The 21,730-nt window shown below is 35.1% G+C and overlaps 1 protein-coding gene across 1 annotated transcript in view; it reads right to left on the bottom strand.

Moving 5' to 3' along the window:
• The window catches only part of LOC101687395 (microsomal triglyceride transfer protein), a 44,633-nt gene extending 33,086 nt beyond the window's left edge, over positions 1-11,547 (bottom strand). The window contains exons 1-3 of the mRNA XM_004748183.3: positions 11,378-11,547; positions 5,712-5,899; positions 4,287-4,430 (exon numbers count right to left, since the gene is read on the bottom strand). Of these exons, the coding sequence (XP_004748240.1) occupies positions 4,287-4,430; positions 5,712-5,899; positions 11,378-11,438 (393 nt within the window). The 5' untranslated portion in view covers positions 11,439-11,547. The remainder of the gene's footprint in view (positions 1-4,286; positions 4,431-5,711; positions 5,900-11,377) is intronic.
• Between the last annotated feature and the right edge of the window lie 10,183 nt (positions 11,548-21,730).

Raw genomic sequence — 21,730 nt, 5'->3', positions numbered from 1 at the left:
AACTGGGTATTCCTTCCTTTTCAGAATTACAGTGTAACTTCCTTTTCAAATTTCTGGAAGTATATCTCCAGATATCATGATTATTAAAGGTTCATAAGTGGATCGCTTAAACCCAGACACAGCCAGAAGGACTCACATAGTGGCAATACACATAGCCTACGACCTGTGATTTTTGTGGCTTGAGTCTTAAGTACTTCAGAAAGAAAAGAGGATCCATTAAATGGTGAAAACACTTGTATGGTCATCAGTATCTCACTTTCCTTCCAGGCTATAAAATGTGCCTGAAGTATTTATATAAAGTTTTACTTAAAATTTCAGGCAACCTAGTTCTCTGATTTAATCTTTGGACTACAGAAAAGATTAAATGCTCTTTTATCAATGGCCCATGCCTATGGATTAAGCTTTGATCTTGACTGCTAGATCTCTAAAAAAATGGTATTAAGAACTTTTTTTCCCCTAACAGATTGAACAAGATAAATTGGAAGACAAAAAGAGTTTTTTTAAATTCTTCTATTAATATTTATTGTTTCCCTAAAACTAGAAAAGTAGACAAATCTGTTTTACCTCACTTGTATGGCTGCTATCTTTAGGGCTTAAATACTGTTCTTTTAGTGCAGACCAAAGAGAATTAAAGCTCTGGTACCCATACTAGCTAAACGCCAAACTGTTAGAATTGAGTAGGCTCTCAAAAATTTAAAAAAAAAAATAGTAAGTCAGAACTTTGCAGTTCAATCCATTTGGCTGTCACAGCAATAATCTTAAATTCATTATTTTGCAACAGGAACCAAGTAAGCTTTATTACATTCAGGCCATAAAGCTGATTTTCTTCATTCAGTTCTGAAATGAGCTCTGAACATCGGAGAGCACAGGACTCTTATCTAAATTCACAGTACCCACAGCTTCTGGAAAGCAACAGTGATACCAGCTAGTTACAAATTAAGTCTTAAACCCAAGGAAACCAAACATAGAGGAAGACGGGTGAGTTGGGAAAAAGGAGATGCAGTGCCTCTTTTTGTCAAATTCTGAGGGCCAATTTTGCCTTGGAATCCGTAGGGATTCATCATATTCTTTTCCTTGGGGGAAAAAATGTTTCCATACATCCTCTTAGTTTTTACATTCTTTAAGTATAAGAGAAAGCAAAATTCCATTAACTGGCCCAAATAGCAAAAATAAACAAAAAGAATCCCAGCCAACAGACTTATCATTTTATTTAATCTACTTTTAGCTGGAGCGATGTCTCTACATACATCTTTGTTATACATATCTAACAGAGTATAGCTAGGCAATGACACGTTGGAAAACAGACGAGTGAAGGTATATATGAAGAATTGAAGGTTTTCAAGGTGTCCTATTTCTTATATGTGTGTGAAGGAGCCAAACTGCCAGATTCAGGGAACAAATCAATGACCAGAAACAATACAAAATAAAGGGCCATCTCAGCAGCCACGAGGTTAATTTAATCAATAGTGACAGTGAAAACCAGAAATGGAAATCTGGTAATTATCCAGTTAATTGGATTAGCATTTCAGGCCCAAAAAAGAGTCCATGCATCTTTTACTTGTCAGTGTTAATCAACTTAACCAGGAAACTGTCATGTTTCCAACTTCACTTATGATTTGTAGACAAAACTAGAGCCATGCCCAAACACCTATATAGGGAAGATGAGTGGGCATGGAAAAAAGATTATGCGCAATAAATATGCATTTGAGTGTTTTAATGGGCTCTCGTTTATAATGCAAATGTAGGAGCTTAAAACAGGGGTTCCGGAAAGACAAAAAAATACATGTTGCTTAGCATCCTTGAAATCACAGAAATTTCAGGGGGGTAAAACTTAATTCGAACCTGGGGTAGAACATATTTTTTAACAACACTGCCAATCAGTAGTTCAGATTTTCCTTTCACAACTCCTCTCATAGTAAATTGAAGTGATCATTTAAATAATGATCTTTCTGACAGTGATGTGGCTGAAAATTCCACATGGCATCTTAGTCTCCAGGGTCATATATTTTTTTTTTCCAACAAGTACTTTAATCATATCACTGATAGAGAGCACAGTGCACTTTAACCTGAGGCGATCGTAAATCATTACAATCACAGCTCATGTAGAATTGGCATGTCAGAGTCACCAATATAGTGATGTGGCAGCTCCAGCCCAGCCTTTGAACAGTGAGGGCACCAAGTCCTTTTGTGTGTGTAACAAGACTTTGTACTCCACTGCTACCCAAGGAGCTATAAAATGGTAGGTTGTCATTAAGATTATAAATGCAACTAATATTTTACAGGCTCAAGTGTATTTACACATTGGAAGGCCAGAAAAGAAAAAAACAGTATTTCAAGTTGTTGTGCCATATGAAAATCAAGTGAGTTACTAGATATATTGAAGGATCAAATAGGAATATTACAAGTCCCCCAAAGAGGTGGTACTTCCCCAAAGCCTTACCCCTGGAAGACAGTACAATGTAGAGGTTTCCAACCTAGCCTCTGAAATTAGACCTTCTGTTTTAATACCACCTCCACTGCTTGCCAGTTGTAGGACCCTAGGCAAGTTTCTTTACTGCTCTTAAATATGGTTTCCTAATCTATTACAAGATGCTTCCCAGAGCTGTCATGAGGATAGAAGACATAATTCATGAAATGCCTTCAGCCCCTGGCACAATAAGTGCTCAGTCTGATTTAGCTATTATTAAGCAAACAATAACCAAAGCCACTCTCAAAGTTCAACTCATTTTAACCCCAGGTATCCTTATACAAGCATTCCTTTAGTTTATAAACATTCATTGAGAGGACACTATGAGCAAAGGCACTGAATATACAGAGTTAAAGACACAATTGCACCCATGAGCTTACTCTGAATACTGAATGCAGACAAATACAGAGAGAATCTCAACCTACAGTGATAAACACCAAATATAAACGAGCCTAGAAGAATATGGGGTTTGGGAGAATGCTAGGAAATTCTCCCAGAACACCAAGTCAGTCGGTACAAGGCATGGTTCTGGGTACTCTGGGGAGGAAGGGAGTGGAAGTGCATGAAGGAGAGAGGGAGAGCCTGGAATATAAAGAGCAATGGGAATTTTCTCTACTGAAACCCATAATCTAATAATGAACACAAATGACCTAAGGACAGTGATAAGGGCTATGAGTAAGCTACAAGGTGCTAAGCAGGTTTTAAAGAGGGGTGGTGATTTTCAACTGGTTAGAAGAATATAAACTTTATAAAAGAAAGGGCCTGTGAGCAAAGCCTGAGGCATGATAAGTATTTTGACAAGGAGAAGAAAAGCATTCTTAAAATGGGGATTCATATTTGGTTGTAGAAATTACAACACAAGAGTCCTTTTTTAGTATTTCCTATAAAAATGCACATCATTATTAGCAATATATCACATGTCTGAAATTTATACTTTAAAGTATTTGTTTTTACCTTTATTTTGAATCTAGAAAATTTTAATCTAGAGACATTTTGGAGACATATGGCACTTAAACTCTAATGATCTCTTATTATTTTTCTACTTTGGTACCTAAAATTGATCATCTTTACAGATACGTTTTTAGGTCTGTCAATATAGTATCTATGCTTTTCATAAGTCCACATATGTAATATCTAGTAATTCACTGATCACAATTGTATCTTAATTCCAAACATATTTAGACCATTTTTAATAGACTACAATCAAATCATAAGTAATGTACACTTATAGAATTCTCTGAGCAAATTTCCAAATGGATATTATAGTATTCATACATTACTTTATTAAATAAAATGCTTTTCAAAATCATAGCTTTTAAATAAGCTCTAAGTACCTTTTTTAAAAAATCAACTCAACCTTAGGAATGCCATGCCCTTTCCAAAGCTTCAGTTTTGTACATTAGCCAGATACTGATATTCTTATGAGTTAATATCATTAATCCAAATTAGATCATTTAAATCTCATAATTTGTCCACTTTCCTGAATGATATAATCACCTGTGATGACCTAGTGAGTTACAGTATTTTTCTAATCCTTCTTAATTTACTAAGGAATATACCTTTTAAGAATGCCTCTCAATAAATACTTGATTCTACTATAAAGATTTTCATAAAAATGGGAAACAAATGGCTAAAAAATATAAGTGAATTCAATTCCTTGATTTACTTCTGAAGTATTTAATTTGCAATCTCTACTTATTCTTGAAAAAGTTCCATTACTTTGAAAGTGATGATATCATGATTACTTCAAAATAATAACTACTGACGGGAAGAAAAATTTGAGGTAGGAAAGATGTGGGATCCCCAAAATCACTTTTACCTTTCCATGGACTAGATGAAGGAGCACAGGTCTTTGTAAAGCTTCTAAGTTTTCTTTTCTTATGATTTTGGGTGGGTTTTTTCCTTTGAAAATGCTCTTCTCTCCTCTCTGCTCATTCACATTTTCAACATTTACATCTTTCATCTGGAATCATGGAAAGAAACCTGTTAGAAAAATTTGCTATGTGCATTTCCATTACAGTCTCTTAGAAAATAAAATGATAAAGCAATAAACAGGGTTGCCCATAATGTATTCTGTTGGTTTTCAATTCACGATTCTAGGACTTAGCCATTACCTTTAAAAGAATGGAGAAGGTACCCAAAAATTGGGTTTTTGAATTGGGTAAAAATTCTGATTCCTAAAGAAATCTGTGAATTCAGGTTTACAATAATTATGAATGGAAGGTGGCTCTTTTTTGTCAGTTACTGTCCTTATTCATGTTGATGGTTGCTGTCTGCCTGGTCTCTTTACCATTTTTGTGAAAGGGATACTAACCCATTGTACTTCGCTTACATATGCAAAATTAAAGATGAACAGTCTGGTTACTGAAAAAGGAAGTACATATGTTTTCCACAAAGTACTTTACTGTCCTATTGAGAAATGGCTCAGAGAGGTGGATGATGAAGTTTTGATCCAAAACTATGATACAACTATGAGAGACATCCAAAGAAGCAAAGATCACTTGGTACACGTATTACACTGACACCTCATTATAAAGTTTATCAACAACTACTTATCAGTTACAAGGGAACAGATCTTGGTCCTGTGTACCTGTTTCACACTAACATGGAGAAGAATAACTGACTTTACTAGAGAAATCTATTGCCTTTAGGCTCTTAAAAGCAAATATGGAATCACTATATATTAAAACTGAAAGTTCAAGGCCGCAGAAGCCATTAAATTGACCTCCTTTCTCAACGCATAAATCTAATTATCATAACTGCCCAAACACTGCGATGCAGGCCAATGCATGGTTCTTACCTCAGGAAGAACACAGAATTGGTTCACCTCCTCATTGGTAATTCTGTTACAAGAAAGAACTCAGAAAAATTGAGACCTCCCTATTTATCTCTTCTTTATGCTAGAATGGTCTTATTTTTCACATGACTATGGATTCCAGACTTCTCATTCCTAAAACATCTCAAGTGAATTTTAATTTAAGTGTGCCTATTAATGCAAAATATAGAACTGAACATCATGCTATAGTTACTTACCAATATATACCTTCTTTTGCTTGACTCAACAACTTGGAAAGATCAGATCACTTTTGATTAGCAAAAACTTCAAAACTATAGATCTACTTATTTTAGTTATAGATAACAGACTAAATGGATATATAATGAAGAGCACAAAAGCATCGAATGATACTCTTCACAAAGACTTTGCTGACCTCCAATCTTCGCATCTCTGGTAGAGGATACCTACTGTTATTTGGATAAGTTGGTCATCATCGCCATCAGGATTCCTCCAGAGTAAGATGACATCCACATTAGATGAAATTCGGTAGCCTACACTGTCTTCTTGTTTTCCTTTGCCCCGATCAAGAAAAACTTCGGTGGAATATGTCAGTTTGTACAGCCGGTCATTATTTAATGAGAGACCAGTTGTGTGACCTGCATAAAGATTGTGACACAAGTCAAGTTTCAGTTGTAAGGGACCTGTCAGGCCAAGAACTGTGCTTTCTTGCTATAAAGCATTGCTCATCTAGCACAGTGGTGCCTGGTGGGAGCTTAGTAATATTTGCTAAATGAAAGATAATTCTATTCTCCATCTGCTAAAATTATAGACTTGAACAACAAGAAGAACAACTAACAAACAAATAAGCTTCCCTTTCAGAAAACTTTTGTTTGTATTCCTAATCAACAATCAGATTATCTAATTTTGCCCTGATTGAACCATAGAACATTTTTTAAAGAAATGTCATCATATTGCTTTTAAATTATATGATTTCTCTTCTCCCCCAGCTTTATTGCAGTATGATGAATATGATTTAAAGTAAAGGGTTAGCCAGGAAACACTTTACAAAATTAATAAAAACCATTTGTAATTCAGATAACATTTCAGTTTAACAGATCAATGCCAAGGTAATTTTAAGGGCTAGAAGGCAACTCCTTGAATTGGATATTTAAAGACAATCCCCTGCAATGTAATTTACTCTATTAGTTATAGTAAATATATTTATTTAAGTTTATTTAACTCTAATAAACTTTAGCACAGGGGCACCTGGGTGGCTCAGTGGATTAAAGCCTCTGCCTTTGGCTCAGGTCATGATTCCAGGGTCCTGGGATCCAGCCCCACATTGGGCTCTCTGCTTGGCAGGGAGCCTGCTCCCCCCTCTCTCTCTGCCTGCCTCTCTGCCTGCTTGTGATCTCTGTCAAATAAATAAGTAAAAATCTTGAAGAAAAAAAATTAGCACAAAGGTACATTTCAAAGCTACACATAGGTAAATTTAAATTAGCTGAATAAAATAATGTTTTACACATAAAATCAATCTTAGTACAGGCTTTAATATGGCAGGGGGTTTAATGTCAAATAGTGAGCTAAAATAATTGATACATGGAGCAATTCACCTACTCTCTAATTCAGGTTAACTTAATCCAAAGAAATGTGAAGGAGTAGGATCAACTCTTTCAAACCTAATGGGGTAGTTACCATTATTCGTTTCCTTTTACAGATAAGGAAAGGGAAGGGCACAGAGATTATACATTTTATCCAAGGTTACCCAGACAGTTAGTGATAGAGACAGGACTTGAACCCAGCCTGTCTGGCTCTAGAGACCATGCTCTTCCTTTATTACATACATCTAAACCTTTGGGTTGAACTCTTTTCCATTCCTAAGGAGTGAGTTAGGGATTCACTCATACATTCAATAAGGATATACTGAGCACCTACTGGGTGTTAGGCACTTTTCTATTTCTGGGGTTATACCTGTTATAAGCAGACAGAATATCTGCCTTTGTGAAGTTTACACTTGAATGAGGAGGAGATGGACAATAAAAAAGTATATAAGCAAATTACAAAGTGTTAGAAATACTAATGAAGAAAAATGAAATAAGAAAGGGAATAGGAATGTTGAGGGAAAGACCTTTCTGAAAAGGTAATATTCTGGGCAAAGGCTACTTAGGCTAGCCACATGGATATCTGTGGGAGGAGACTTTCCCTCTCCTTGATCCCCACACTTTTACCTTCCCCTCCAACCCTCCCCCTCACACACACGCATAAAGGTAATAGCAAGTTTAAAGGCCCTGCGGGAGAGCTCAGCGTAGGTGTAATGAAGATCAGGAAGGCCAAAGAGGCTGCAGTTAAGTGAAAGACACTACAAAAGATGAGGTCAAATAGCTATCTATGGGTGACCAGGAGATTTGCAGGGACATGATATAGGAAGCCCCTAGAAAGTTTTGGGTGGTGAAGTTACATGTTCTGACAAACCTTCAAAGAAAGGAGATAAGGAAACAAGAAATAGGAATCTAGAAAAGCCATGAAAAGGAAAGGTGGGAGGTGGGTATCTAAGAGTATACATATAAAAACAGACTGTGTCTAAGCACCAAGCAGGTAGAACCTCAGGTATAAAATATAGAAGATAAAAAAAGTCAGGAAAAACCTTGAAGGAGATAAAGTCTGTGACTATCCCGTGCCTCCCCTACCTCCACCTCTTCTTCATTTTAACTGGGGACACGGCTACAAGTCAAACATTGGCTTTTTGGCCAGGAAAGGTATTTTGGTCAGAGAGGCCTACTTTTTATGATGCGTATCGAATTCCACAGAGGGCATAAAGGAAATACATATCTTATCTAATCCTCACAGAAATTCTGAAAGGTAAGCATTATATGACAAGCTGAGAAAAGCTGACTCTGCTTTCAATCCAACATAGCAGATAGAATGCAGAATTTGCTGTCTAAATTAATGAGATCCAAGTTTTGTGCACTACACAAAGATGTCTTCTGCTTAAAATAACTATGAAAATTTTGTAGGGAGGTAGCCTCTCTTAAATTCCAAAGATCTCCAAAGTATCATGCTGATCATTTTTTCCTTACTTTTACTTTACCAATCAAAAGAATGTGAAAACAGACAATATATTATATATATATAATCTGTATTATATATATATAATAGATCAGTTCTTGACTATGATTTGGAAGTGATTAAAGCATTGGAAAAAGTATGCCTCATTCCATATCTTTTTCCCACTTTTTTTTTTTTTCTTAGAGAAAGAGAAAGGGATTGGGGAAAGGCAGAGGGAAAGGGAGAAAGAGAATCTTAAGCAGGCTCCACACCCAGAGCTGAGCCCAACATGGGGCTCGATCTCACCACGCTGAGATCATGACCTAAGCCAAAACCAAGACCCAGATGCTTAACCACCCACGTGTCCCTTTCTTACCTCTAACAGGAGATAAAACCTAAAAGGATTCAAATAAGTGGACTGCTGTAATATTGTCCCTGTTATCCTTTCCTCTTTGAAAAGTATTCCTCTGTTTATGTTATTCAGAGATCTGGCAACAATGGGCAATGGGAACATATTCTATTCATACTATTGACTTATTTCTTTCTTAGGCTATTGCTCTATAAAATATGCAAATGGCACTTTTTAGAAACTAAGTTTAGATAAAACCTCTTCAATATGCTCCTTCAAATGCATTTAAACATTTTAAGTGACTTAAAAGCAACAAAACTCTCAGTTTTGAACCTGTTAAGAAATATCTTAAAATATGCATTTACCAAAATCAGGTAAATTCAAGGTGAGATTTAAAGACAAATGCAGTATTGATAAGGATAGGTAATGGAATTTAGGATTCCAACAGAAAACTACAAGGCAAAAAGCAAAAGAGTAGAATGAAGGATAAGGGAAAAAGATTGGAAGATGATTCCTGTGAATGGACTGAATAGTGCAGGTCTGACTGGGGACTGAGAGAAAGACTGGAAATGAAGGAACAGTTCATGTATAGAGGTAAGAAGATTAAATAGAAAACTCATGCCTGGGTTAGCAAAAGTAAAAGTACTATAAAGAAATCTTGAGGAAAGCATTGAGAATAGATCCTGCCATGACAAAATACAATTGAAAAAAAGTAGGGAAAACTTGAGTCTTTAGGACATTCACACTCAGCCTATCTCTTCTAAGTAGACCCTAGTCCATACTAATTCTACCCTTATTTCTCTTCAGTCCAACCTGCACTCAGAATCCCCCCAGATCTGGGGATTTGCTAAGCAGTTGCATTTATAATTAAGTTTGAGGTGGGTTTTGAGGTTATACATGAGATCCCAAAATTTATAATGGTCTGATTTTAAAATAGACTTTTACAAGTAGTTTGTTTCTTAAATGTCAATCATTACAGAGGGCAAGGTATCTATAATGAAATCATGGTACCATAAGACAAAAAGTTATCACATCCAGGTAGACAGAGCTGTCAAGTCCTCTACTTTTTATTTATGATATTTGACATAAGCAGCTTGTAGCCTGAAGCTAATGATGCTTCAGCTTTGGGGCTCTCTGACCCAAAGTCCTCTTTCCGAGGACTTGGAAGGGGACCCTAGCAATGTGTACACATGCCATTTCTTTTTTTACATAACATTTGCAAAAGTAAGATGTTTTTGCAATCTTTTCTCAAAAATGGCTCCTAAATTGCATAAGCTTCAGGTTCTAAAACTCCGGACTTGCCACTAGCTTGTATACAACAAACTGTAGCTATCTGTCATGTTCTAAACTGTATTTCTGTATGTCATTGTAGTGTGTGTGTGTGTGTGTGTGTGTGTGTGTGTGTTTTAGAGTCTTCAGAAGTGCATGTATTGGAAAACATCAACTTATCCAATTTTCTCCTTTATAAAGTGGGAAAAAATAGAAGTGTACAATAACTACTATAGTTCAATAATTTTTCTCAAAATAACAAGGGTATTAGATTTGATACTATGATATATAAATCCCTCATATTTTAAACACTATAAACAATTTATTTGGCAGATATATCACATAAGGACTGTATTTTTAAATAATCAACACTTTGGAAACTGGTGAAAAATACCATCAAGAACCTAAAGTGTGATTTGCTTAGGTAAAATAATTTAAGTTTAGCCTTGCATTTATTGCTTCAATAACAAAGATTGTCTCTCAAGAGAAATCTTGAGACTAATTTTATCTTAAGATCAAAAGCTACTTATCCCAAAAGTGTTTTAGAACTTAAGTGAATTGTTTTATATCACTTAGAGTACATAGTTATTAAAACTGGATCCTATCATGCTAAGTTATGTGTTAGATCAATTGGTTTTTTACAGTGTGTCCTCTTAAGAGACTCTAAAAGTGTTTATTTTACATCAGGTACAACATGTAGAAATCCAAGGAGTTTGTTTATATACTAGGTGATTTTAACAAGATTCCATATTAATACATTTCATTCAGCTTTTAGAAACCATCCTTTTAAAATGTTTGTTCTGAAAGGTATCAATTCCTATGTGTTTTTTAAAATCAACTTTTCTTCAAGTAGAAACTATAACTGGTAACACTATTAATCCAAACATAATAAGTCTTATTTCTTAAATCTATACCATGTAGTTTTATTTTCTTTAATTCACCAATTATGATAATTCTCACTTTTGAATGGTAATGCAATTAAATGCATGCTTTACCATTTCATTCATAATTCTTTGGGAGATCAAATGCCTTTTTCATTGGGTCTAATTCTTCTTGATGTCACATTGCTAAGCAACTAGAAGGAAATTTAAAAACTGGGTTTTTTTTTTTTTTAATCCTCTTTTACAATTCAAATGAAGGAGCTGCATTCAGTGAGTGACCAACAGCAGCTGGTAACAATAGCTGGCATTTCTTTTCTCTCTTTTAAAAATAGACCATGAATGAGAAACTGAAGCAAGGAGCACATTAGTCTAAGGGGCTGAAACTAAAAGGAACCTCTGTTTTCTTAATGTATGTAGGAATTTGAATTTGGTTTTCATTCCAACCCAGGCATGACTTCACGAATATTCCAAAGTTACGTAGTTTTGAAGATGGTTTAGTTAGGAACTCTTTCACTAGTCACACACACACACAAACACACACTTTCCCCCTCAATGATTAAAACTAAGGTTTAGCAAAAATACAAACTTACCTTTAACTGAAGCTGAATATGAGGAAATGAAGCAGAGGAAAAGCACGGCGAGGAGAATCATATTGACTAGCTACCCTCTAATGCATCCAGTTCCCAGCCAGGAGTCACTGAGAAGTGGACTCTTCTGATGGCAGCGAGGAAGTGACCCTCCTCAGAACCTGCAACAAGCATGTTTATCTTTGGGGAAAGGTCAGATTCCAAACTCCAAAATGAGGACCTAAGGTCACCAAAGAACTCACTATTAATGATTAAACTTAGGTGGGCTGCAGTTTTCAGTCTCTCACTCTACTTAATTATTATTATTTTTTTTACTTAAGAAGAAAGATCAAGAAAATTTTCACTTTTGAGAGCTAAACCAGTCTGCCTTCCTATAAATTCAGAAGTGTGGAAGGACGCTTGAGAAAAACTGGTGGTGATACTTCTCTGCTCAATACACAGTCATCATCGTCCTATGTTAAGTGCTTTTCTGTACATTTTGCCACTTTATATGGGAGGGTGGTGAGGATTCTCAAACTAAACTAAACTTAATTGAATTTTATTACATCCTTAGAATTTTTTAAGACTATGTGTATGCTATTATTTAAAAATCATTCTGAATTTTAAGATTTATTTTTAAATTTTTAAGTTGTACCACCACCAACCACTTCAAAATAATGTTATAGCAGATAGAGCTTTCCATTTTGAAAACTAGATTGTTCTCTTTATGTGTGAAATTAATGGGGTTGTAGTAAATCAGCACCATCACTAACATGCTAGCAGGTCAAGTGAGGATATTATAGCAGACCTCTAGCTATTTCCATGACAGGAAACACTTATCTGAGTCCTCAGATTAGCTAGGTGTCCCCTGTGCTTTCTGGATCCCATTTCTAGGAAGAGATTCAGAGGGGAAATTCTAGCCCTTAGCATTTTTGCTACAGAAAATTAATTGGGAAATTTCTCTAGAATTAAAGTGAATATTCTAGTTTGGTTAAGTAAACCAACTCTTGTCCTTGAAAACTTCTGCAAAAGAAACCTGGTATGAAGAAAACCTACTAAAATGAGATGGTTGGTGGGGATTGGGGGTGTCTGTAGGGATGTTTTGGCAGGGAATAAAGCACTGGTGAAGGGCTTTATTTGAATGAACTTCAAAATACTTACAGCTATCTTTAAGTATAAACGGGTTCTTAAATCTTCCCTCTTCTTTCTCAAAGCCCTTTTCTAAAATCCTAACCTTAACCTTATATCTTTTAGACAACCCAGATAAAAAACAGCTATCTTAATGGGGTCACAAAATGAAATATAAAATTTTTAAACTTCCAAAGTTAAGCATATTACCTCTTGAAATATATTTTGTATAAAGAATTGCAGGATGCGGGGCACGTGGGTGGCTAAGTGAGTTAAGCCTCTGCCTTCAGCTCAGGTCATGATCCCGGGGTCCTGGGATCAAGCCCCGCATAGGGCTCTCTGTTCAGCAGGAAGCCTGCTTCCCCCGCCTCTCTCTGCCTGCCTCTCTGCCTACTTGTGACCTCTGTCTGTCAAATAAATAAAAATCTTAAAAAAAAAAAAAGAATTGCAGGATGAAAATTGCCTTTATCACCTATTGATATTAAAACTTAATTTGCTATCCTAAGTTTCATATACAAATCATGGTTAAAGTACTTATACAAAAATAAAATGTTTGGCTGTGACTACATCAAAATTATAAATAATAAGTTTTCCTGGGGTAAACAGAAAAGGCCATTCTTAGAAAAATGCTTGTTGAAGAAATGTAGGTTTTTATGAATAGCAGGAATTATAAGTACAAGGTAATGTTGAAAGTGCTTTGCTGCTTTACATTTGAATGGATCTCTATGTCCTCTACAATATCCGCATTACATACATAGTGATATGAAGCCATTATAGACACATAAACTTTGCATTCTTATTTGTTTAAATTAAAGATTGGTTTGATTCATGTGATTCTATGAAAACTATCTTTTGTATTTCCATTTGAGGCTCACAGTTACATAGAGCTTTAATGTTTGTGGTTAGACTATGCTATGCATGCATGATACGTGTCTCTTTGGGTAAAGTACCATTTGTTGTCAAGTGTTTGCCAGAGTCCAACCAATAAAAGACGTATCAGTATTGCTTCATAAAATAAATGTTGTTTCACTTGAGCATTTGCTTCAGACTAGAAAGAAAGCTTCTATGAATCATAGTATTAAACAAACATTTCAGCATAGGATGTTCAAAGGAGCCTGTTTCTGTTAGTAATAAATAACATCATCCTTAAATAACATCATCTTTTTATATTTTGCTTATAACTTTTACTTTGTACAAAGACATTTGAAAGTCTTAAGACTGTTTTACCAGAGATAAAATAAGAATGTCAAACTCTTCCATATTCAGTGAATTCTGTGTACTGAAGAAGAAGCATTCTTCTCTGTTGCGTGGTTGATCAAGTAGAGCAAATATGGTATAATATATGTGGAAGATACCTCCCCAAACTCGTCACCTATTTTACATGGCATATGAAGCAGGAAAGAAGCACAGCACAGTATAAAAATAGCAGAAGCGGCCATCTATGAAGAAATTACTATGTATAATATCCTATGCTGAACACTTCAGATTTTTTCCACTATAGCCTAATAATCAATTAACATATTAGAAAAATGAGACTTGATTTAGTAAAGGATTGATTTAGTAAATGAGGTAAATGAGGTAAATTTAGTAAATGAGGACTGTTTAGTAAAAATAACTTACGAAATACAGAAAAATAAACCTTAAAACCTAATCACTACTCTATTCAAAAAATGTTATAGATAGGAAGTGGAAAAATTGATTTCTTAATGATGACAGAGAAATATTAATTGGGACTGTCACTAACTTTAGCAAATCCATCACAATTTTGTACAGTGGCGAACAGAGCACTTGACTGTTGTGTTTAGATGTTCCAGCCAGAATGTATGGGGAAAAAATTGATTTGTGTTAAGCCGGTCATAATCAAATAATAGATTTTAAATCAATTCTCTTGCAAAGAAATTCTATTGATAGTACATAATACTATGGAATATCTGCTATACAACTCTTTTGCAGTGACAAATAAGAGACTATGACATAAAGATGGATGACTAATTCCAAAGTGCAGTTGTGTTTCTGTTGAGTATCAGAGGTTATTAGGAGTTAACTCAGTTTTGTAGATTGGAAGATAAATGAACTTCACCCACTAGAGGTTGGAAGGAAGTGTATTACCCTACCAGATAGAGATATAGTAAATTAGGCTATAAGATAGCTATAGAAGGGGAAAAAAAAAGTCTTTATAACATTAGAATATTAGAACACCTTACTCTTTTCCTAGGGGGAAAAAAAAAACCCATGACATTAATAGGGGAAAAAGAATTAGGACATTTCAAATTACCCCTTAGTGGTCATAATAAAGTCTAATAGCATTTTTGATTCAGTGAGGGAGTTAGAATTTTCAAGAGGTCTTACAAAAAATAATTCTGTTAGGTTGAGAATATTCTTATGATGTAATTATCACTTTTATGCCAAGGCAAAAGTATAGGAGAATACACAAACTATTTTAAAAGGTATATCTTAAGAATTCTCTTGGGAAAAATAAGAACCTAGTTGCCTAACACTAAACGCCTTTCCTTAACAAGAATAAACTTGAGACTTAGGTTTCAAACATTTGAAATCTAAGGCTCTCTGAAAAGGATAGTAATTTTTCCAAAATGAAGTTATTAAACTATACCCTCATCCCATCTACACACACACACATATATTTGACAACAACAACAAAACTCCTTATGGTTCAGTAGTAAACCAACAGCTCCCTAAGAGCAGTCTAACTACATTATCTTTGGCCACAAAAAAAAACCTTGAATTTCTAACGTTTAAAGGAGAGAAAGGATGACTCTCTTTCAGTAGACTATTGTAAATAAAACAAAATTTAAATTTGGATCAGATTGATTTTTATTACTAAGGCAGTCCAGAGATTTCCCATATAGCCTACACCCAGTTATTCCTATTATCTTACAGTATTTGTAAGATTTGTTTTGGGTTTTTAAAATTAACAAACCAATATTGATACATTATTATTAACTAAGATACATACATATCTCATTTCATTGCACTTCACTTTATTGTGCTTTATAGATCAAATTGGTGCCATTTTTTCCAATAGCATTTGCTCACTCTATGACTCTGTGTCACATTTTGGTAATTCTTGCCATATTTCAAACTTTTTCCTTATTAATATATTTATTATAGTGATTCGTGATTAGTGATCTTTGGTGTTACTATTTTAACTGTTTTAGGGCGCCACAAACCAAGTCTATATAAAATGGAGAATTTAATAAATAAATATGTGTGCTCTGAGTGCTTTACCAACCAAGCTCTTCCCCCATCTCTTTCCCTTTCCTTGGTTCTCCCTATTCCCCGAGACACAATATTGAAATTAGACCAGTTGATAACGCTACAATGACCTCTAAGTGTTCAAGTGAAAGGAAGAATCACATGTCTCTCACTTTAAATAAAAAGCTAGAAATTATTAAGTTTAGTGAGGAAGGTATGTCAAAAGCCCAGATAGGCCAAAAGCTAGGCCTCTAGTGCCAAACAATTAGCCAACTTTTGAATGCAAAGTTCTTGAAGGAAATTAAAAGTGGTAGTCCATTGAACACAAGAGTGGTAAGAAGGTGAAACAAACTTCTTGCAGATATGAATAAAGGTGGAGAGACCTGAATTGAAGATCAAACCAGCCACAACATTCCCTCAAGCTAAAGCTTAATCCAGGGAAACTTCCTAATACTCCTCAGTTCCCTGAATGGTGAGAGAGGTGAAGAAGCTGTAAAGTTTGAAGCTAACAGAAAAGTTTGAAGAAAAGTTGGAAGCTAGTAGAGGTTGGTTCATGAAGTTTAAAGAAAAGAGTCATCTCCATAACAAAAATGTGCAAGGTGAAGCAGCAAGTGCTGATGTAGAAGCTGCAGCAAGTTATCCAGAAGACCTAGATAAGTAATTCATGAAGGTGGCTACACTAAATAGATTTTTTGGTGTGGAAGAAACAGAAGAGGACGCCATCTAGGAATTTTATAGCTAAAGAGAAGTCAGTGCCTGGCTTCAGATCTTCAAAGGACAGGCTGTCTTGTTAGGTACAATGCAGCTTGTGACTTTAGGTTGAAGCCAATGGTCATTTGCCTTTCAGAAAATCCTAGGGCTCCTAAGAATTATGCTAAATCTACTCTGCCTGTGCTCTATCAGCGAAACAACAAAGCCTGGATGACAGCATATCGGTTTATCTGTTTCTAACATGGGCTACTAAATATTTTAAGCCCACTATTGAGACTTACTACTCAGAAGCCTTCCTTTCAACCCAAAATATTATTGCTCTACATCCTCTCCAACACACGTTGTTTCCTGTCTTGCTAATTTTGGCCATTCTAACTGGTGTAAGGTGGTATCTCAATGTGGTTTTAATTTGAATCTCCCTAATGGCTAGTGATGTTGAACATTTTTTCATGTGTCTGAGAGCCATTTGTATGTCTTCATTAGAGAAGTGTCTGTTCATATCTTCTGCCCATTTTTTGATAGGATTATCTGTTTTGTGTGTGTTGTTTGAGAAGTTCTTTATAGATCCTGGATATCAACCTTTTGTCTGTACTGTCATTTGCACATATCTTCTCCCATTCCGTGGGTTGCCTCTTTGTTTTGTTGACTGTTTCCTTTGCTGTGCAGAAGCTTTTGATTTTGATGAAGAGCAAGATCAAGTGGTTTCTTGAAATGGAATTTACTCCTGGGGAAGATGCTGTGACATTCACTGAAATGACAACAAAAGATTTACATAAAATTAATTGATGAAGCAGCAGCAGCAGGGTTTGACAGGATTGACTCCAGTTTTGAAAGAAGTGCACTACTGTGGGTAAAATACTATCAAACAGCATTGCTGTATGTGAGGTGTGAAGTAATAACTCACTGTGGTTTAGATTTGCCTTTCCCTGATGATTAATATTGTTGAGCTTCTTCTCATGTGACTATTGTCCATCTTAATGTTTTCTTGGTATAAAATGCCTACCCAGGTCCTCTGATGATTTTTTAATCTGGTTGTTTGGGTGTTTGATATTAATTTGTGTATGTTCTTTTATATTTTGGATATATACCCCTTATTGGATACGTGATTTGCAAATATCTTCCATTCAGTAGGTTGCCTTTTTATTTTTTTGATGGTTTCCTTCACTGTGCAAAGGCTTTTTAGTTCAATATAATCCCTTTGGTTTGTTTGGTGTTTTTAGCTTCATTGCTCTTGGACCAGGAGACTGGTCCCCAAAAGGTATTGTTAAGATTGATGTCTGAAACCTTATTGCCTTTGATTTCTCTTAGGAGTTTTAAGATTTCAGGACTTATATTCAAATCTTTAGTCTATTTTGAATTTATTTTATATATAGTGTAAGATAGTGGTCTAGTTTTCCTAACACCATTTCTGGAAAAGACTGTCTTTTCACCATCGAATATTTTTGTCTCCTTTGTTATAAATTAATTGACTATATATGCATGGGTTTTTCTCTGGGCTATATATTCAGTTTCATTGATCTATATGACTATTTTCATGCCAGTAACATACTGTTTTGAATGCTGTAGGTTTGTAGTATAGCATCAGATAGTGTGATACCTCTGGCTTTGTTCTCCTTCTCAAGATTACTTTGGCTATTCAGGATCTTCTGTGGTTCCATACACATATAAGGTTTATTTGTTCTAGTTCAAATACCAAATGCCCTTGGTATTTCAGTGGGGATTGCAGTGAATCTGTAAATTGCTTTGGTATTTTAACAATATTAATTCTTCCAATCCATGAGCATGGTATACATATTTATCTGTGTCAATCAATTTCTTTCATCAATGTTTTACAGTGTTCAGAATACAGGTCTTTCACCTCAGTTAAATTTATTCCTAGATATCTTATTTGTGATACTATAATAAATGGGATTGTCTTAATTTCTTATATAGGTATTAGTGTACAAAATGCAACAAGTTTCTGTATATTATCCTGCAAATTTACTGAAGTCATTTAACAGTTCTAAATCGTAATTTTAGTTTTTTTCTAGTAAATAAAGCCTTTAGGGTTTTCTATGCACAGTATCATGACATCTGCAGCTTGTGACAGATTTCATCTTCCTTACAAGTCTGGATGCCTTTTATTTCTTTTTCTTGTCTGATTACTGTGGCGAGGACTTCCCGTACTATGTTGAATAAAAGTGGTGAGAGTGGCCATCCTTATCTTATTCCTGATCTTAAAGATTTCAGTTTTTCACATTAAGTATGATGTTAGCTGTGAGTTTGTCATATGTGGCCCTTTTTATATGGAGACATTTCCTTCTATGCTCACTTTGTTAAGAGTTTTTTTTTTTTAATTAATTTTTTTAAAAAGATTTTTATTTATTTATTTTACAGACAGAGATCACAAGCAGGCAGAGAGGCAAGCAGAGAGACAGGGTGGGGAAGCAGGCTCCCTGCTGAGCAAAGAGCCCGATGATGCTGGGCTCAATCCCAGGACCCTGAGATCATGACCTGAGCCGAACGCAGAGGCTTTAACCCACTGAGCCACCCAGGCACCCCGAGTTTTTTTTTTTTTTTAATCATAAATTGATGTTGAATTTTGTCAATCTCTGCATCTCTTGAAATGATAATTTTACCTTTTGTCAATGTGGTATATCATATTCATTTATTTGTAGATGTTGAATTACCCTTGCATCCCTAGAATAAATCCCATTTGATCACAATTTATGATTCTTTTTAACGTATTGTTAAATTCAGTTTTCTAATAATTTGTTGAGAATTTTTGGATCTGTTTTCACCCAGAATATTGTTGGTGTCTTTGGTTTTGGTATCAAGATAATGCTAGCCTCGTAAAATGAGTTTGGAAGTGTTCCCCCCTGTTCAATTTTTTATGGAATAACTTGAGAAGGATAGGTACTAACTCTTCTTTCAATGTTTGGTGGAATTCACCTGTGAAATTGTCTGGTCCCAGACTTTTATTTTTTTTGGAGACTTTTAAAATTACTGTTTCAACTTCATTACTTGTAATTGGTCTATTTAGATTTTCTATTTCTTTATGATTCAGTCTTACAAGGTTATGCATTTCTATGAATTTATCAATTTCTTCTAGGTTTTCCAATTTGTTGGTATATATTGGTCTAGTAATCTCTAAGAAAACTATTTCCTTTTCTTATCTTACTGCATTAAGACGCCCAGTAAGATGGTCAAATACATATATGTGTACTTTTTGTATTTTGTATTCTCTGAGTTGTCACTCCTCTTCAAATCTTCTTTTCTTCAGTCACTTTATTTCTGAGGTTTTTGTTTGTCTGTTTTATGTTGTTCTATCTTCTATCATTTAAAAAATGTCTTTCAGGGCTCCTGGTTGGCTCAGTGGGTTAAGCCGCTGCCTTCGGCTCAGGTCATGATCTCAGGGTCCTGGGATGGAGTCCTGCATCAGGCTCTCTGCTCAGCAGGGAGCCTGCTTCCTCCTCTCTCTCTCTGCCTGCCTCTCTGCCTACTTGTGATCTCTTGCTGTCAAATAAATAAATAAAATCTTTAAAAAAAAATAAAATAAATAAAAAAATAAAAAAATCTTTTGGTTTGAAATATTGGGTTATAGTTTTCATATGTTTTTTTCTCTATTTCATATTTTATTATAACAACTTGAAAAGGATTTAACTGTAATCCTTTTTGTGGTATATTTTAAAGCTAAATAAGTTATCTTTTATCTTTAAGAGGAAAGATTGGGTGTAATAGATTACTAGCCTCATGGTTTTAAAACTTCCTTTTCTCATGTTTTCCTACAATGACACCTATGTATCCTTGTCATTTCTGAGCTCTGTCTCTTCTCTCTCACTTTGATTTGGACCTTAATTTTTCTTTGCCTCTACTGTCCCATTCCTGTTCAATTTGGATTCTATTCCCAGAAGTTTCTTTTCTTAGAAGAAAAGCCCAACAGGGGAGCTCAGGTTTATTAAGTTTTATAAGTTCATAAACTCCATATCTCTCCAGCACTTTCAGATCTTCCTGCTCCTCCCTTTCTACTTACCCTGAGATTACAGATAGCCCGTTTTGCTCTTGATCTCATATTGGTCTCCCTTGCTTTTCAGTAAATACTTGTGGGCAGTTTGGGGGTCCTCCCATTCTCATGGCCTTCAGAAGCTCTGTTGTCATCCTGTTGTTTCTTCCTACCCAGAAACTGATACTAAGTTGACAGTTTGTTCCCACCTGCTCATATTATGAGCTTTATGAGGCTTCTTTTTCACTTAGTTATGTTTTAGTCATGGTCTGTATTTGTTATTGTTATTGTTTTGCTATCCAAGGTGTTCAACCTGTTTTTAAAAAGAGATTCAGACTACAATGCCTCCATAGTTATCTTCACAGAGCTTCAATATTCATGTATTAATTGGAGAGGGGGTACGTTATATCTTTTCAAGTTTTAAACTTTTCCTATATATTTGAAATCAATCAAAATACAAGTTGAAATTATTATATTATTCTGCCTTTTAGATAACTCCAGCTAATTTAAAAATCAATTTGTTTTGCTTTCTTAGCCTGAAATTAATGTACTCACAAGGATTAGTCTATTCCCATACCTCCCCACTCCCAACTTGCTGAAGGACACTCTTAGACTTAATGAAATAATACAAGTAGGCTTAAAATAATGCAATTTGTGATTACTGCCCAATGTTCTCAGGCCAAACATTTGGAGGAGCTCAGGATTGTATTTATTACCATTTGTTATTGTTGTCATTGTTGTTGTTGTTGTTACAGATTTCTGGTTCTATCTGAGCCCCTTTCTCACCCTACAAACTACAGTCCAACTTAACAAACTGGCTGCTAATTATCTGACTGTGGTCCACATGTTTTGTTTAGCCTGCTCACTATTTAAAAAACTGAACAAAATAGTTGTCAACACTTAAAAACCAGATTTTACATAAAAATCCGGTTTCCTGGCTTCTCTTTAAAAATTGAGATCTGGTGTAATGAAGCCCATATTCCTACTTGGAATCAGTGCCCTGACTAAACAGAGAATGGTCTCTCAGGTTCGTACTTTTCTCCCAGATAATTTCTCTCATTGTTATCTTCTAGTCCTCATAGACATTATAGGTTTGCAACCCATGAACTTGAATCTCTTTTATTTCAAACTCTTATTTTGGCTTAAACCACTAAATATTTGCTAATGATTTCTAAATCTGTTTTTACTTAGAAATCCCACATACTCCCCGGAACCCACATATTCAATATCAAACTATTTTTTTTTAAACCTAATTTTCTCCCACTATTCCCTAAATGACCCAGTTAACATAATTGCATTCCTAAAGTTGTCCAAATTAAAAAACCCTTAGGGTTATTCTTTTC

The sequence above is a fragment of the Mustela putorius genome, unplaced genomic scaffold, assembly GCF_011764305.1.
Source record: "Mustela putorius furo isolate JIRA1106 unplaced genomic scaffold, ASM1176430v1.1 tig00003871_pilon_pilon_pilon, whole genome shotgun sequence".
NCBI lineage: Eukaryota > Metazoa > Chordata > Mammalia > Carnivora > Mustelidae > Mustela > Mustela putorius.
Note: the sequence above shows the minus strand (reverse complement) of the source record. Positions and strands in the feature narration are given on the sequence as shown.